Raw genomic sequence first — 19342 nt, forward strand, 5'->3', positions numbered from 1 at the left:
ATAAATTTTACCTCAGAAAAACACACAAACCTGTGAACGATGACATGTTGATTTTTAGCAAGGAAAAAGTAATTTATTTGCTTGTGCAATTACCATCGATTAATAAACATGAATGAATCAATAGAGATAACGTTACATATGTAACTTATGTGTGTATCTCTATTGATTCATTCATTGATGGTAATAGCACACGCAGTGTGCCTGTATGCGTGTGTATATATATAACTTATATAACGTACAGCTTGTGAAATTACCATCAATGAACCAATAAAGATACATTTTTATTTGATTTTAATGGCAATTGCTCTTTTTCATTACCCATTAGTAAAATAACTGAACATAAATATACAAGCTTGATCAACTTAATTATACATTTTTGCCAAAACTTGATTTTAATTTTTAATATTTTAATAATTTCTCCTATAATTCTAGGAGAAAATTTCAATTGACACTTAGAGCCTTTACATCTGATGTCGTCATTATATTTATAATATATATAATATATACACACATACATATATTCAAATACACCATGCATAAGAAATGGATCGTATACATATAAATACAGACATACTATATTTATAAATAAGCCAACACAAGAAACAAGTATCTTGTTAATTAAAGTTGTATTCTAAAATAAAACTATATACATGTTTACAGATTGTGAGCCCTACAACCCACTGACCACCAAGGGAAGTTCCTCGACATTTTTGTGGGGTATCCTGGGTCTGTGCACGATGCCAGGGTGCTGAAGAACAGACCTGTGTACACTGGCCGCCTGTTTCCACCTGCAGGAAAATGAATCCTTGGAGATGGTGGGTATCTTTGCCTGAGTGCGCCCATCTGCCTAATGATGCCATACAGGGAGCCTGTACAGAATGCTGTACAGACTCGCTACACTCACTGTAGCTCACTGCCGCTGGACAAAGCCTCTCCATCACCAAGACACCTGTCGGGCCTCCTCGCGGCTGCACATGGTAACTGGGGATATTGCAGACCCAGGCTAATCAACAGGTGATCTCGGAGCTACAGTGGTCCCTAGAGGTGACACCCACCAACCATTGGCACACTGCCTTAGGCTGTGTGTGAATTTGTATACCAAATCTTTGACATTCTAACTACATATCACATACTTGAGCTTAATTACAAATTATTTACTCCAAATCCAAAATTACCCAAGGTGTAAAGTCCTCATCTTGTACACATGCTTTGAAAGGAACATACATTGAATTATTTTAAAGCGATGCCCTACAAATGAAATTGCTAGTATCAAAGTCCCTTTAGATCTTTAAGAAACCTGTGAAAATTACCTTACTGAAGCTGCTGAAGTTAATTTTCTTTCCTCATCATGACACTATAATAAAAATGTTTTTAATACTTTTCCTTTTGGTGGTGCTTTAAGCTCTATTATACTACTTTGCCAAAATTATGTGATTTTGTTTTAAGCTTTGTATTCTGTATCCATTTAAAAGTTAAATACACAAAAATAAAACAAATACATTTTACCGGTGTCTGGAGTGTGTGGGCATTTCTCTACAGTGCGGCACTTGTTTCAAAAACCATCTGGAATCTGCTACAAAATACACATACAAAACACTTAAAAAATATGGAAAAAAATATGAATTACTCAATGCCACATATTAAGCACTTTACAACTGACAATCTAGCTACTGCAAATCCCTGGGAATTAAGTGTTTTGTAATAAAACTTGCAAAACCAGCATGACACAGTGAACTTACTAACAAATAAATGAAAGAGAGTGTGTATCATTTGATTCCTTTATTTTTTGCAATTATTTCTAACAGCTGAAGAAATCTTTCCTCTCTCTCTTTTGTCTCCCTTTCTCTCTCTCTCTCTCTCACTTCTCGGTCTCTTCTTCTCTTTCTCTGGCCTCCTGTTCTAGTCTCTTCTCATGCTCTCTTCGTTCTCTTTCTTTTCTTTCCTCCTTTTCCTCCATCGCCTCTCCTCCCTTTCAATGGCATCTCTTTCTCTTTCAGCTTCCCTCTCCTCCATCTCTTGGATCAGCTCCTCAAAATCTTTCCTTTTCCTCCCTACTCTTTCACGTTCTGACCTCACTCAGAATGGAGAGGTAACAGCAACATCCGGGCCAGATGAGGCAATAAGGGTGGGTGGAGGGTCTGCCCCCTATTGCCTCATCCATGGCAGAATACCATTTCCAGGATGCTGCTGTAACCCCCCCATCCTCAGTGCTCACCCCAGTCTGTGGACATTTCAGATCCTACAAATATTTGAAAACAGAATATCAAGACAGTCAATTACATTGTAAAACATATGATTTGTTAAATGATCGCATTACATGGCCAAACATGAGCATGATTCAATCATGACAATTCTCATTTTAGGTTGAACTGCAATAATAATAAAAAAAATCTTACTTTATATTTTTGTTTAAGGTTCTCCCATTTTTTTTATCTGAAGAGCAGACATTTTGCCCTCTAGCCTCTGCTCCGTGATAAAAACTGCAATAAATGCACAGAAATCAAGCATAAAAGGAATGCAGTAAGAGCTTGAGTAGAAATTTTAACATCTACAACTAACTTACCATTGAATCTACACTAGAATAAATTAACATATTACATTTGTCTTGTATAACGTTACTTACTCAAAACCTTTAATTGCAGCATTTCTCTTTCCAGTGAAGAGGGCTTCATTAGCCACTCTCCACTGTATTAGAGCACGGGTGTGTTCATCAGTCCCTGCAAAATCAACACAGAATTTAACGTGATGAACCATGGTAAATCTATTCATGTTTAATGGAAAAGCTGAGGTAACTTGTTAACGGTTGTGAACAGCACCTTGCTGTGTAACCAACAAATATTTCATAATATTAACACTGGTAAAGGAGAAATAAAAACGTTATAGTTTACTGTAGTTTTGTAACCATCTCATTAAACTGCTAAACAACGAACGTCTTTGTTTAAAGAAAACAGTGTTAGCTAGCTGATTTACATTTACTCGGGCTATTCCGTAATAATGATTACCACACTGTCTTAATACGGCCCATAAAAATGTATTAGATAAAAAGATACTGACACAAACGACCACAGGACTAAAGAGTGACTTATACTGACTATGACTAAAAGTAACTAAGTTTCCTGAAGGTTATAAAACACGTGAATTTTCAGAGAAGATGTAGTGCCACTCAGTGGTCACTCACAGCTGTTACTGTTCGCTCTTTCTCGTGATCAAAACTATTAGACTGACTGGGGACAAAAACCAAGAGAAAAGAAAAATTATCTTTCAAAAAACTATTTAATGAAAGTCTCTAAACCATTGGGATCAAACAAGTAAAGGGGTGGTGCTAGCGCAGTGGATAAGACACATGTCTTTGGTGTGAGAGACCCGGGTTCGAATCCACTGTGAGACACCAATGTGTCCCTGAGCAAGACACTTAACCCCTAGTTGCTCCTGAGGTGTGTGACCTCTGACATATGTGGCAATTGTAAGTCGCTTTGGATAAAAGCGTCAGCTAAGTGAATAAATGTAATTTGGTTTAGTATATAAGTAAAGGAGGTCTCGTTCAGGAACGAAGAGAAACATTCAAACCTCATGAAATCCCTCAGGCACAGCGGGAAGAAGAAAAAGGTCAGTTAATATTTAAGTGGGATTTTAAAAAAACAAACACAAAATAAACAGTCTTTTCTAGTTGTGTTAAAAAAAGTTCTCAACATAAAATGAAGTACCATTTTGATTTAAATGTTCAAAACCTGTCATTGTCTTCTTGCACCACCAGGGGGCAGCAGAGATCGCACAGGACGCAGAAAGAGCTGAACGAAGCCGAACAGCACTGTAGGGAGTCTCTCAAGTCCTGCTCGGAGGAATGTCGACCTTGTCTTGAGGACACCTATAAGAACTTCTATACCAACACCTGCCGCCGTGGATTCGCTATCTTTAATGTAAAAATAATCCACCTTTGCCATTGAGCTATAGAGATAGCTATTAATTGAATCAACATACCAAAGATGTATCATGTATTTTTCTGTTCTCAACAGCTACAGAACTTCTTCCAAAGGCTGAGCTCTCACTTAATAATTAATAATAATAATTCATTACATTTATATAGTGCTTTTCTAGGCACTCAAAGCGCTTACATTGTCAGGGGGTCTCTCCTCATCCACCACCAGTGTGCAGCATCCACCTGGATGATTCTTAGGCCCTTGTGATGCTCAGGATGAGGTTGTGCTGAACCAGAGCGCAGAGAATCCTGACCTGGAGGTGGTGAAGATTGAGGACTCCCTCAGCAACCTGCTCACCACAGTGGGAAGCCTGGTCAAGGGAAGCCTGGTCAATCACAGTCTCCCACTTCCACAATGAGCTGGACCAGGCCCTATGAAGGACTTTCAGACCTGGGCTTCAGGAAAATAAAGAGAGCGAGCTGGTGCTCAAGCCTGCCAACAAAGCTCTGGATTCTGCCTTTCTGGAAGGTGTGGGACTGGAAGATTTGATGGAGTCCTTCTTTGATTTCGGCAGAAGTGTGTTGGAGGAGTTTGAGGCCGCAGTCACATAAGCCTTCAGTGACATTCATGATGCTATGGAGAAGACAAAGGAGGAGAAAGGTGCTTTATCTTGACAAATGTGTAACACTGTGTATCCTTTCACTTTTATGCAGATGACACCCAAATTTACATTCCAATCAAGCGCAATAATCCTGCAGCATTAAACTCTCTTCATCTATGCTTAGAGGAGGTGAAGGCATGGCTAGCTCAAAATTTCCTATCCCTTATGATGATAAGACCGAGGTCATTGTTTTCAGCCCGAGTGAAAGGTCCCAGTGCACATGCCCAGACTTGGGGAATCTATCTCCCTTTAAATCTACAGGAGTTCGAAACTAAGGTGTTCTTGTTGACCAGTCTTTAAAGTTTGATAAACACATCTCATCTGTAGTCAGTTCTGGTTTCTACCAACTTCGCTTACTTTCTAAAATCAAAGGCTTTCTCACTCCAATAACTCTGGAAATGGCAGTTCATGCTTTCATCACGTGTCGACTGGATTATTGCAACTCACTATATTTAGCTGTATATCAGATTCTCAAATCTCCCGTCTTCAGTTAGTCCAAAATGCTGCAGCCAGATTTATCCATAATTGTCGCAAATATGATCATATCTCTCCCATCCTCAGATCTTTACATTGGTTACCAGTCCGGCAGAGAATATTTCAAAATTCTTCTCTTTGTCTTCAAATCTTTACACAACCTAGCACCGGTTTATCTCTCTGAACTTATTCATCCGTACATCCCGTCCAGAAGTCTCAGATCCCACGACCAGGCGCTGCTGGTAGTCCCTCGTGTCAGACTTAAGCGTAGAGGGGAGCGTGCTTTTGCGGTGGCAGGGCCTTGTCTGTGGAACACCATGCCTCTAGAGATCAGAACGGCTCCCAACCTCTCTGTTTTTAAGTCTCTGGTCAAAACTTATCTATTCTCGTTAGCATATTGATTACTTATCTTAGACTGTTCTTATTTTACATTTGCTTCTTGATTTTATAATTAATCTTAGCTTAGTTGTTCTCTATGTGCTTATGTGTGTTTTGCTGCTTTTATTTTTATATGCTTGTTCTGTAAAGCACTTTGGTCCGTCTTTACGCTTAGAACAAGTCAGACATTGCCATCGGTCATTTCTAGTTCAGGGTTATTGGGGGTCTTGCAACAATCCCCCCAATTGATGAATGATTAAAACATTGACGGCCAATAGGAATCCACCTGATTTAAGAGCTTGAGCTTTTAAAGTAGCAAACAACATAACTGCAGCTCTCAGGCTGCGGGATCCTGCCTTCATCCAGCATGTGGAACAGGAGGCTTTTGGCATGTACAAGCAGATGGCCAGGTGAGACGCTTTCCAATTAGTCACATTGTGAAACGTCAGAATAGTTCACACTCATCAGCACACAGTTTAATCACATAAATCAGGGCTTCTTTAAAAGGATTTAAATTATTAACCCTATCAAGCTTGCTGCATCATATTTGATACATGAATTTTTAAGGGCTCTAAAATATAAAAATGACAAAAACATTGATGAAAAATAGTTCATACTTTTTTTTTTTTGCAAGAAAAAGGCCCGAATATAACTGTAAAAAATGTTTGTCAAAAATCTATGAAGTAACTATGAGAATTTAAGTTTCTCAATATACTCATTTACTGAACTGAATCAACTTAATTTTAATTTTCTATACATAATATAAAGAAAAATAGTGTTAAAATGCATGCATCTCTCTTAATCATCAGTGTCCTGTATTTTGATGTGTTTGCCCAGGTAGTTAGCATAGTCTTATCATACTATATGGCCCATTAAAGATTTATGTATAAAAAAAAAAAGGTTCAATAAAGCATTTAAAAAAAAATCTATTTCAGACGCTACTGGGTTAATATTTTAAAATGATGGTAGTGGATTTAATGCTCACCTCTGACTAGTCTAACAGTGTTCTTGTTTTTTTTAAGGCATGATGTATATAATCTGCAAGACATCTGTGCAAAACCATTTTCTTGTTTATTACATCAGTTGGCCTCTATGCATTCACTACCGTATTTTCCGGACTATAAGTCGCACTTTTTTCATAGTTTGGCTGGTCCTGCGACTTATAGTCAGGTGCGACTTATTTATCAAAATTAATTTGACATGAACCAAGAGAAATGAACTAAGAGACCTGAACCAATAGAAAACATACCGTCTACAGCCGCGAGAGGGCGCTCTATGCTGCTCAGTGCTCCTGTAGTCTACACTGAAGACATAGAGCGCCCTCTTGCGGCTGTAGACGGTAATGTTTTCTCTTGGTTCTAAATAAATGCGACTTATAGTCCAGTGCCAGTTATATGTGTTTTCCCTCATCATGACGTATTTTTGGACTGATGCGACTTATACTCAGGTGCGACTTATAGTCCGAAAAATAATTGTAAAGATAATTGAAAAAGATAATTGTGACAAACTTACAAAAATAAATAAAGCCACATTGTGAAATATGGATTGATATCGCAAGATCCAAATTCAGATTATGCACTTTTCCCCCCCATGTTTCTGTTCAGTCCCAATGCCATCTACCTACATTTTAGAGTTCCAGTTCAAAAGTCTGAACAACACAAACACACGATTTACACATAACCACATGGAGTTAAAAGCATTACGTAAAGCTTTATTTTTCACTGTACAAATTCTTCAGATTAGTAATCATAGCCATTTTTTTCACAACAAACATCCTCATCAAACTCTGAAGCGGAGACCCTCACCTTACATTAGAGTATTTTCTTTCTTTTTTTTGACATGAACAAACATCAATAACAGAGTTTTGCACAAACTAGTCTGTAGCCCTTTTAAAACAGGAGGTGGTGATGGGAGAGATGTCTAGTGGATGTCCTGGATACAGGAGGAGACAACAAAGTCCCTAAGACAAAGGGCTTGCATACAGGAAGAACAAAAAGAAGCACTCTCGCTATTTATGAAAAGCTACATGACAAAAAGGGAGAAGAAACCAACAAATTAGCCCTCCAAACGCTATCGGTCTGATTCATCCCAAGTGCATTCAATTTCTTGTCATGGATAAAATGAAACCATTACAGACAGTACATGACCAAACCTTAAGACTAAATCTTTAATAGTGGTGCAAAAATTGTACAGCTTTATGATGAGTTCTAATTTGCCCTCTCCATTAGACTTGTACCATTTTAACAGGTCAAGGGAAACAATCACATCCTTTTTTTTTTTTTTTTTTAAATGCGCTCAGGATAGAGGCAAATTTTACTGACTCCATCAAACTTTGGTTGGTAAATGGTCTCTATCTTTAGTACCTGAATATTTCACAGTGACGCCTTAACAGGAAATGTAGCAACTCCACCAGCAGCAAACGTGGTACATCATGGAGTTAAAAAGGCTTTGTAATTCTGATTCCTGGTCAAAAACAAAGATCGGTGTGAAATAATTTGAGCAAGTTCACATTCGTATGTCAAGATGAAGAAACTATGGCTCTCTTGAAATATACCGAAATATTCATTTATGAAATCCTCTTTGAAAGATCAATAAATCTCTGTGGTTCATTTATTGGAGTGTACATGAGAGAACAATGAATTTGTACCAAGAGGTTGGCAACACTACAAATGTGTTGGCACAAAAACACAAACCTGGCAGTGTGGATGCCGATGTGCGTAAAAAGGCAACTCGGGCATTGCTGTTGTGATATTGCGACCTGTCGGGTCTCAACAGCAGCATGAGGAATAATGTTTGGACTGGTCAGGTCTAGTGTTTTGTTAAACAAAGGTCTCTGCTTAATTACCCTTGAGACAAAAATATGATTTATAATAATTACTTTTTGCTTGAAAATTAGCAGCTGGCTGAAATGGTGATCAGTCATCAGAAATGTTTTGCGAAGGCTTTCCAATATGAATCATCTCTCAGGATATGATTTCAAGCTCTCATAGAGACTGAGATTGATTGAAACTGAAATTAAGGTACTTATTAGAAAAAAAAAATCATGATTTGCTATAAAAGCGTTTAGAGAAAAACAAATTCTGCCCCTGTAGCTGATGTCTTAAACTCAAGCTCTCATACATTCAGAACGGCTAATGCCCTCATGCATCTCATTCTCTGTCCTTCTTTGACTTTCACTTTCCTGTCCCAGCAATGGCACTGTCACTGGTAGTGCCAACTGATTCAACCACAGTTATTGGTCACTTTTAATAAACTACTCACAACTACTTAAAAACAAAAAACAAAAAAAAGAAGGGCGGGGGGGTTGGGGGGTTAAAATAATAAAAACTGATTTTACAATAAGATTTAGTGTTCAGGTGAAAAAAAAGACAAAAAAGGGAGGGACAAACAAAGATAAAGAAAAAGGTGATTTTGTGCAACTGTGAACCAGCCATCAGCACTAAGCTCATCGCATCGCTTGTTTCACAGCTCCCTCTGTCTGCAATGCAGGGAATCACCCCAGCAGAGCTCTGGGAGCGTGACGTGGTCCCGCTCCAAACCCGCTCATGCACACACCCTCGTCAACTCCACCACACACACATCCTCAGGCAGAGAACAGCCTGTATCTGCAGTGAAGTATATGTTTTAGATGCACTAGTTGAATTTTTAAGTTTGACTCTCTGGGGAAAAGATAGAAACAAAAACATTTCTGTAAGGACAAGTTTGCAGGGGAGCTGTAGGGAGGAGGTGCCACAATGGGTTTGGGAACCGTCCTGGTGGCTTATTAGCACGTGGTGGTGAGTCTCTGGGCCCCGTAGAAGGTCTCTACAGGTTGTCTCCAGGCTGGTACTGTGGCTCGGTGGCGGTGAAGTAGTCCTCCAGGAAGGACTGGAGGTATTCAAAAGTGGGCCGCTCATCTGGCTCCTTCTTCCAGCAGAGCTGCATCATTTCATGCAGCGACTCTGGGCAGCCTTGAGGACACGGCATCCTGTAGCCCCGCTCCACCTGCTCCAACACCTCTCGGTTCACCATGCCTGAAAAACAGTTGATACCAAGTCAGTTTGTGCAACTGCCCACTGTTAACCAGACTGTCTCAGACAGGATGTGAGGGGTGTGTAATTACAGCGGACACTTCGCTTGGAACCCACAGAGAACAGGAGTGTCGAGGACAGAGGGAACAGACAGTCTGGTGCTACGTGAGAGGACAGGAAGTGTAAATCAGTGGGTCGACTGTATCCGAGAGCTCTCTCAGAGGAAGGATTCTTTATGCATGTGAGAAACACAGTGACCTTTTTGAATTCAGCCAACTTTCATTTACACTCACTTGCATAATGACTCACAACAATAAGTCTCATGTGTGCTAAACTCGAATCAATAAATCTTATGTTACGTGGGAAGTTAAAAAGCTGCTGCACTTTCTGTTGTGCCTTGGATGGAAATGCTAAGGTATAGTTCACCAAAAAATGAAAATTCTGTCATTAATTACTCACCCTTCATGTTGCTCCAAACCTGTAAGAAACCTTTGTTCATTATCAGAACACAAATTAAGATATTTCTGATGCAATCTGAAAGCTCTCTGATCCTTCATAGACAGCAAGAGACAACTGTAAAGTTCTCAGGTCCAGAAACGCTACGAGAATACTTTGTGTACAAACAAAAAAATAATGGCTTTATTTAACAACACTTCACCTCCTCATCAAGTCTTTTGCAATATGCTGCCATTGTAAACAGAGTATCACGACGCATACGCTAACTCCTGCAACATGTAAACGATGCATGCGAAGCTGACACATTGTTATGTAAGCACCATGCGCATGCATTGTTTACATGATGCAAAGCAAGCGCGTGCGTCGTGATACACCGAAGACATTATATTTTAGTTTTCTTTTGTAAGCTATTCTCGTAGCTTTGTAAAATTACGGTTGAACCCCTTATGTCACATGGACTATTTGACAGATTTCCTTGCTACGTTCCTGGACCTGGGAACATTACAGTTGTGTTACTGTCTATGAAGAGTAAGAAAGCTCTCGGATTTCATCAAAATATCTTTATATGTGTTCCTTAGATGAACAAAGGTCTTAGGGGTTTGGAACAACATGAGGGTGAGTAATTAATGACACAATTTTCATTTTTGGGTGAACTATCCCTTTAAGGCAAAGCACGGCCATATATTACAGATTATAAACTTTCTCCAATAAACTTGACTCCAGTATTTGCACTATGAAACAATTCAAACATGTTCAGCCGAACAGTGTACACAATCCAAAGGGCATCTGCTCAAGGTTAAAACTGAAAGTTAAAAGTTTGAGGATCTCTTTTACTGGGGTTCAAACCTACAAGTTTTTGGCAACCAGCCCAGTTCATTAACCACTAAGCCACATTGCCGGCACTTGAGTGAAATTGCAGCATTAATCCAGCTTCTTCTAGGGCTCTGCATGGAAGCAGATGCCAATCAATAATGGACCGAGTCTAATAGTGTACGACTGAATGATTGATGAAAGCCTAACTGGGTTTGTGATGTGCAGCATCAGTGAGAGGCTTTAGGTGAGCACTACAAATGACAAACTGGGGCTGTGTGAGGGACGGGTGCAGGAAGGGAACAGACAGATGGTGGTAAATAAGAACTGGTGCCCAGTCAGTCCTTCATGCACGCTTAAGCCAGATGGCTCCTACGGAGTAGTAATAACACACACAGCAGTCCCTCTCTGCTCCAGTAGGGGGCACAGTGGAATCTGAACCACTCAGTTTGGAGACCTACCTACCTGCAGGTCTGTTGAACACACCTGCCTGTGATTTTTTTGAGTAAACCTGAAAACCATGATTAGCTGGTTCAGGTCTGTCTCACTGGTTGTGCATGATATTAAAGGGGTAGATCACCCAAAAATGAGATTTCGTTTTATCATTTACTCACCCCATTTGGTTAATCTTCGAAATACAATGATAAAACCTGAGAAGTTTCTGTCCCTCCATCCTAGGCATGGGCGTTTTCTGCAAATATCACATTCGAATATTTGAGCTAACAAAAAACGAATATTCGTTTATTTAAATTAAGTTTAATGAGACAGACGTTATTTTTCAGCAACATTTATTGTTTGCGTCATTTTTGAACAAGCTTACACACAATAAGCTTGAACATTACACGTCGTGTTTTGTAGCTGAAAACCTTTAACAACGCGTGCAAACAAACAAAAGTACAGATTAAAAGCAAAAAAAAAAGTGAAAAAAGAAAAAACGTAAAGCAGCCTGCAGCAATTAGGCTATTGTAGAACGTAGCCTACACTTAACTTTGAAACTTTTAAACTGTCAGCAAATCTTTTTTGCTTTTTTTTCTATTGTTTTACATTTTACATGTTCTTGTTAAGAAATACGGGCATGTAAACATGATCGGGGGAAAGTCGGCTCCTTAGTCTGTTAACAATAAGGCCGGCCGCGGAAAAAACGCGCTCTGATGGCACAGACGTTGGCGGGACTCACAAATAACGGTGTGCTAAGCGAATACGTTTTGTGAAGTGCTTCGTGTTTTCGTTTCACCACTGAATGGGATCCTCATCAGGAGGAATACATGGCTCCAGCAAGAACTGTTCACACTCGTCTCGGCTGGATTCTCTGTAATCATCGCTGAAGAACTGGTTCAGCCTTTTCCGACGAGTGGGCATTGCATCCTCTTTATCGTTGGTGGCGGCGGCTGCATCTTATAATGTTCTGATAATGTTAAAAAAAGATTTTTTTTCTTACTTTTCTCATGTTTTCATCGAGAAACCTGAGATGTTTGTGCCGAGGGTCTAGGGCAGACGCGAGAAGAGGAGTTTTCACTGCATTCTCCAAGTTAGGGGAAGTCGTGGCCTAATGGTTAGAGAGTCGGACTCCCAATCGAAAGGTTGTGAGTTCGAGTCCCGGGCCGGCAGGAATTGTGGGTGGGGGGAGTGCATGTACAGTTCTCTCTCCACCTTCAATACCACGACTTAGGTGCCCTTGAGCAAGGCATCGAACCCCCAACTGCTCCCCGGGCGCTGCAGCATAAATGGCTGCCCACTGCTCCGGGTGTGTGCTCACAGTGTGTGTGTGTGTGTTCACTGCTCTGTGTGTGTGCATTTCGGATGGGTTAAATGCAGAGCACAAATTCTGAGTATGGGTCACCATACTTGGCTGAATGTCATTTCACTTAAAAAAAAAAGTTAGCGGTGTTTATTCGTTGCTTGAAGAGATGCCGCAACAATGTTCTTGAATTCGGTCACTTTCTGTGATTCTCCACGGCATATTTGAAGCACTGTAAAAGACCGTTGTTCTTAGGGGCCATTCACATATTGCGTCTTTTGCGCGCTCAAGTTCGTTATTTCCAATGTAGGCGCGCGGTATGCACGCTTATAATGGAAGCGACGTGGTCGGGATGCACACGCAGTGTGACGGGCCCGTTTTTTCCAGGCGCACTGCATCGAGTTAAAAAAATTTAGTAGCAGAGCTACAAATCCATTTATCCTTTGCTGAAATTTCTTCGCCTTCATGGAGAGAGCGCATCATTGTTGCTTAGCAACGGCAGATGCCTCAGGAGCGCTTCTGCCCGAGCGCTTTGGAAAGAAGGAGAAAGCAGCGCGCCTAGCGTTTTTCAAACATTTTTAGGCGCGATATGTGAATGGCCCCTTATTCATTCATTAATTATTTTTTGCTTGCATACACCTTCAAACATGCCATGGAGAATCACAGAAAGTGATTAGGTTTTATTGTGAACTTTTTTTTTTTGCAAAATTCGAATATCATTCTTATTTATCGAATAATTAGAGCAGAACGAATATTCGAATGTTCGACTATCCGTGCACACCCCTACTCCATCCAAAATCCAGGTTAGCAAAACTGACACAAAAAGGTCATAAAGTTGTTATAAATTCAGATGAATAAAGTAGTTTAATCCCAGTCTCCCAGTGATGAAATGCAATTGCTTTATATGATGAACAGATTTAATTGATATATTTCTTCACATACTAAATATATACACATCACGCTAAAGCATACCTCATTTGTACTTGTGCATCACACACACACACGACTGAGCTTCTGTGTTTACCACATGTATGCTCTATGCATGTGAATTGATCATTGTTTAAAAGTAAATAAATACCTAAATTAATTGTGTTTATCAAACCTCTTCACAAGACTTGGATTAAACCACTCAATTTATATGGAATCCTTTTTTGATTTCTTTATGACCTTGGATTTTCTAAGTTTTGGTTACATGCACTTTCAAAGGACGAGCAGAACATGCTCAGGTTTCATGAAAAATATTGTTTTCAAAGATTAAACAAAGTTTACAGGTTTTAAACAACATGAGGGCGATTATGTTTTTTTGTGTGTTTGTGTGTGTGAACTATACTTTTAAATATGCATGGAAGTCTATCTCAAACTATGTGAAATGTAATTATCCTAAATTGAAAACTGTGAGAAAAAAACAAAACAAAACAAAAACAAAACCCGATTTACTGCTAAATCAAATATCATTTTTCTCACCTGGATATGGCACTCTACCCTTGGTCACAAGCTCCGTCAGCAGGATACCAAAGGACCAGACGTCAGATTTGATGGTGAATCGGCCATACAGCGCTGCTTCTGGTGCGGTCCACTTAATGGGAAACTTGGCTCCTGAAGGAACAATGGCACATATTTTCTAAATTATTGCAGTAGTCAATGGCTCTTACAAAAGCAAAGCAAATGTCAGCATTTTAAAACATCCTGTAGACCTCTACCTTACTTAACTGAATGCTTCTGAATGGTAAAAAAAATGAAATTCTTTTTATGTTTTTTTATGGTCATATCATCCCATTGATGCTGTGTTCATGGGTTCAGCAACATACACAACATAAACCGGATTTGTACCTTAGTCATTGAAGCTCACTGTGTCTGCAGTTTATGAGCTGATCTAAAGTGTTCTGACAGGTGAGTTTATTAATTAGTCAGTCAATAATAACCAAGGAAGTGTCAAAACAGGGAACATGAGAAACTGAAAGACACTTGATTCATTGATCTTTAAAGATCATTAGTGAAACGTCTACAAATGCAGTAGCATATACAAAGCATAAGATTGTAGAATGTGATGTACCATTTTCTTTACACCCCAGAAGCCCTTGGGCACTCAAGAATCCCTGCAGGGAAAAATCATCGTTCACCATTTATGTAGGTAATGACAAGTCATCATGCTGTACACAATCACAGTGCATTCTGGGAGATGATGGATTCAGAAGGTAAGTGAGATAATTTTGCATGATTAGATGCTGACTGCCTTGTAATTTCCAGCACAACAGCTTTGTTGCAGACAAAAGATGGTGAGTTACATATTTCACCATGCATATTTTGTGAGACAATTTCCTCTTTTCCTCATTTTATAATCAACGCTTTGGTTTTATATTAATCATGATTACTGAATAAAATATATAATTTTGCTTAATTCTTCAGGAGTAGACTATCCTTAAGAAAAAATTATTCATCCACTCACCATTCACAACCTGAGTGGAATATTATTCTAGTCATAAAATAATATAATATATATATTTTTTTTACAATATTATAACATAAGAATGCACTGCTCACATAACGCACTACTGCACCGGAAAGAGAGGCTAAAAACCGCCTAGTCACTTAAAATTCCCTTAGTCGGATGGAAGTATGTGACTGGAATTTAATGTGGATAATAATCATGATTTATTTCTAATATCACAAAGCATGACCAGGCAATTAAGTAATTATCGCTTCAGACCTAATTATCGAATCTGTTAATATTGCATTTCCGTCCACGTACCTTGTCTAGCAGTGTATTCATTGTCTTCAATCAGTCTAGCCAGGCCAAAGTCGGCGATCTTGCAGACCAGATTGTCTCCCACCAGGATGTTAGCAGCCCTCAGGTCTCTGTGGATGTAGTTCATCCTCTCGATGAAGGCCATGCCATCTGCAATCTAGACAAGATGACAGGAAATCAAGCCTCCAGAAGCTTACAAAAGCCAACATGTCGTGGAAGTCCTATATGAAGAGAGCTAAAAAATGCTGCATTTATGGGTTCAGATGACATGGCACATGATCGAAGTTTCAGCTCTTAAAAAGCTACGGTTTAACCAACATCCATATAGCTGTTTATGGGCAACATCTACACAGCAAGCAAACAGGTTGCTAAACACAAGCTTAAAAGACAAAACTGAAGGAAATTCTTAAGGGAATGTAACAAACAATCTGAGACTGCAAAACGGTCCAAAAGGTTTTTATAAGCTGAGATGTGAGAGGGAGACTGAAGCCTCAGCCAAGCAATGCAGCGATGGGAGCCCAGGAAAGAGCGAGAGAGAGAGAGAGAGAGAGAAAGAGAGAGGGAGAGAGAGGGAGAGAGAGGGAGAGAGAGAGAGAGAGAGAGAGAGAGAGAGAGAGAGAGAGCAGAAGGAAAGAAGAACGTGAGAGAGCAACAGCGAGGTTTTTAAGTGAACAGAGCAGAATTGAGTAGGCACATTAAAGTAAAGTGGCCCCATAGGAGTGTCGGTTAAGTGCTCCAGGCATTAGGCGGGAAATGAGGATCATAGTGCCTGGGAGAGACCCACAGGCAGCAGGATGTCATATCAGATATTAAATAAATATGACAGCCAGATGGAGGCTGAAACAGAAACCCTGCCACTCTGGGAGATGCCACTCGTTCAGGTTCACTGTGACATGCTTGGAAAAGGAAAACAAAACTGGCTGGTTTACAGTGGATCATGTTTGGTTTTTTCTCTTACCTGGGCAGCCATGTCTACCAGCTGGGGCAGCTTTAGGTACTTGCCTTCACCCTCCTTCAAGAAATCCAGCAAACTCCCTAAAAGTCAGATGCACAAAGTGAAGCTTGAAGCTTGAAGTTTTTCAAAATGTACATTTTAACTTGAGTGTTTAAAAGTGGATCAAAAACACGATATGAACCACACTAATTTTAAATATATGATAATGCATAATAATATTGTAATATATCTCACACACACACTGTCTGGAGCTTATAAATATACACAGAAGAAATAAGGAACAAGACAAGAGTGCACGATACCTTTGCCCATGTACTCAGTGACAATGTAAATTGGCTCCTCGGACACAACAGCATACAGGGGAACCAGCTTGTCATGCCGAAGTTTCTTCATGATCTGGGCCTCCTGCAGGAAGGCTTCAGGAGACATGGTGCCCGGCTTCAGTGTCTTTATAGCTACTTTGGTCGTGCCATTCCATGTACCTAGGGGAAAAATGTGTAAAAAGCAAGCATTGATAAGAGTTTTTCCACAAATAAGAATTTGAAAACCTTCCCTGGATTCAGAATTTATCTTCAGAAACATTTGTTGAAACAGGGCTGAATGTTACGAAAATTCTTAGACTAGACAATTTCCACCAGCTACACCAAAAACATTGTGTGCAATCCAGGTACTAATTCTGAAAAAGTGAAGTGTTCGCTCTTATTAAAATTGACAGAAAATGTACAAGTGAACGAAGGTAAACCATAAACATCCACAGTAAAAGTATTTGAAAAATATCAGAAAAGAGTTCAGTAAAAGTTAAGTTTAAAATAAACAAGCTTTGTGATTATTGTGACATTATTATCAGCTGTATTATCATTCTGATGGCACCCATTCACTGTAGTGGATCCATTGTGTGAGTAAGTGATGTAATGCTTATTTTCCCCAGACCTGTTTCGAGGAATAATCAAACATCTACATTCTGGATGGCCTGAGGGTATTTTATCATATTCAATTATGATATTATCATTTTTTGGTAACTTATCCCTTTAAAAAATCTTACAAAACAAGAAAAGAATGTTGCTTTGCCAGTCCAGGACAGACAGTTTTGTAAAAAAAAAAAAAACATTTAAACGGCAATGACACAGATTGCCAGCAGATGACAAATTAGTTATGTGGAACCTATTATGCTTGTTGAAACAAACATACACACAATAAGCGAAATTTGCAACATTGTTTTATATGAAGTGGCATGCTGGAGCTTGCGGCATGACAATCTTCAAGAGCAGTGATGAAAGACAAAGGATCTTAATAGCCCACTTTCACATCTCTCCCTGGTATGTAAACACTTAAGTGCTGTGGTGCATTTGCGAAAACAACAGATATAAATAAAGTTAACAGTACAGGAGAGTGGGGTAAAATCTAGTATAATTTTGGTTAAGTAACCATGAATTCAGCCATAAATTATCCACTGAAGCATTTTTGACTAGATGTTAGCTGTGGGCTTAAGTGTGCCAGGTGCTTTGGGGAACGAGTTTGAGTGCATTGTATTCGTGTTTGTCTTACCCATCCAGACCTCTCCGAAGCAGCCCTGACCCAACTTGAGCTCTAGACGCAGTGACTCTCGTGGGATTTCCCATGCGTCTTTAGCCAGACCCTGAGTCTGGGGCTTCACCGTTGGACACACTGTGGTCAGTCTGTAGCACAGCCCATCTGCATGCTCTACACACACATAAGAATAATATTATGGTCATAAAGCCATGAGGATGGGACTAGTTTTCCCTGGGGATGTCAGGTAAATTACATCTGTAACACCCATATGCAGACAACAGACACTCAATCCCATCTAGATCAGTTCATAATATCCTGTGTTAATAACTGGAACTCAAACAAATACTGTTTCAAAAAATGACTATAGTGTAGTGAGTGAGAAAAGTACTGAGTAAAATGAACAGATGTAGTTCTTATTAAACAAGGTGTGTGATATTTTCACAAAATTCATGGGGGACCATAAAAAAACGTGGGTGATGGCAAAAGTCATTAATTCATCAATCTTCCAACCACATTAATCACTGTCTTTCAACCAAATGATTCAAATCTTTACGAAGCAGGTCACACAGAGAGAGCCAGACAAGGACTGATGGCCTTTCATTAAACCTTGACATTCTTCAGATAAGATGAATCTGAAGAGCAAATTTGTTACTTTCACTGGCTCTCGGGTCTATGACCGGTTGCATGAAATGCCTCACAGAAAACAATTAAATCCACCAATCAGTGGGAATTTAAACATTTAATTTAACAATTATAGAGATTATTTTTATTTTATTAATCAAGGATGCATTAAATTGTTCAAAAATGAGAGTAAAGACACTTTTAATGTAATAAAAGTCTTCTATCACAAATAACGTAGTCGTTTAAAATGGCAATTTATCGTTCCAAGTCCACTTATGTTATTCTGCGTGCTTAAAGAAAAAGCATTTTTTCTTTCTACATATTATCTTAAGGGTTTTTCCATTGTTTTGATTTTAGTTTTAGTATAAAATTAATACCATTTGTATTTTTACAATTTTTTATAATTTAAAGAAGAAACCAATCTATATATTATATAGACTGTAGTGTAGATATATATGGACCTCTCTTTGTAAATGGTGCTTTAAGCAGGAACAGAACAGGTACTCCTTGTTCTACTGTAAATGTTTGTCTAAGGAGATTGTGTAGCTGTATAATTGATTTTAGCTGAAAAAGCCAAACCCTTTGATTAGAAGGGTGTCTACATATTTTTTGCCATGTAGTTTACATCAAGTAATCCTGCTTTTGGGAGTTTAACCGCTGAGATAAACATAACATTGGGTTGACAGCTTGACAAAAAACACAATTAGGTGAATCTGATGGTTTTTCTTTGTGGAGACTGACGTCAACTACAACAACAGCTCTGTGGAAGGATGCTCACGTAACGTCTTTTAAGATCAAAGACGAGTCGATGTCAAAAGCACTCTCAGGCGTTCTCCTGTGGAAACTAGGCCAAGATTAACTGACCGTCTGAGTGAACAGGGACACATTCTCACAGCAGATGTCAGGCACCTGTTAGCACTAGTCACAGTGAGACCCCTAAGCTTCAAATCACCACCCTGCCATCTCCACAGGACTGGTATTCAAGGCTTCTGTCCATTTGAACTAAAAGGAGAAACAAGAAACAATATTGTTTGAAATGAATGTGC

The 19342-nt window shown here is 39.3% G+C and overlaps 1 protein-coding gene across 1 annotated transcript in view; it reads right to left on the reverse strand.

Moving 5' to 3' along the window:
* Nucleotides 1–7120: 7120 nt before the first annotated feature.
* The window catches only part of LOC132096410 (tyrosine-protein kinase yes), a 35737-nt gene continuing 23515 nt past the window's right edge, over nucleotides 7121–19342 (reverse strand). Inside the window, exons 7-12 of the mRNA XM_059501741.1 lie at nucleotides 17691–17846; nucleotides 16448–16627; nucleotides 16149–16225; nucleotides 15194–15347; nucleotides 13909–14040; nucleotides 7121–9443 (exon numbers count right to left, since the gene is read on the reverse strand). Coding sequence (XP_059357724.1) covers nucleotides 9235–9443; nucleotides 13909–14040; nucleotides 15194–15347; nucleotides 16149–16225; nucleotides 16448–16627; nucleotides 17691–17846 — 908 coding nt within the window. The 3' untranslated portion in view covers nucleotides 7121–9234. The remainder of the gene's footprint in view (nucleotides 9444–13908; nucleotides 14041–15193; nucleotides 15348–16148; nucleotides 16226–16447; nucleotides 16628–17690; nucleotides 17847–19342) is intronic.

Source organism: Carassius carassius, chromosome 20 (genome assembly GCF_963082965.1).
Source record: "Carassius carassius chromosome 20, fCarCar2.1, whole genome shotgun sequence".
In the NCBI taxonomy this organism is placed as follows: domain Eukaryota; kingdom Metazoa; phylum Chordata; class Actinopteri; order Cypriniformes; family Cyprinidae; genus Carassius; species Carassius carassius.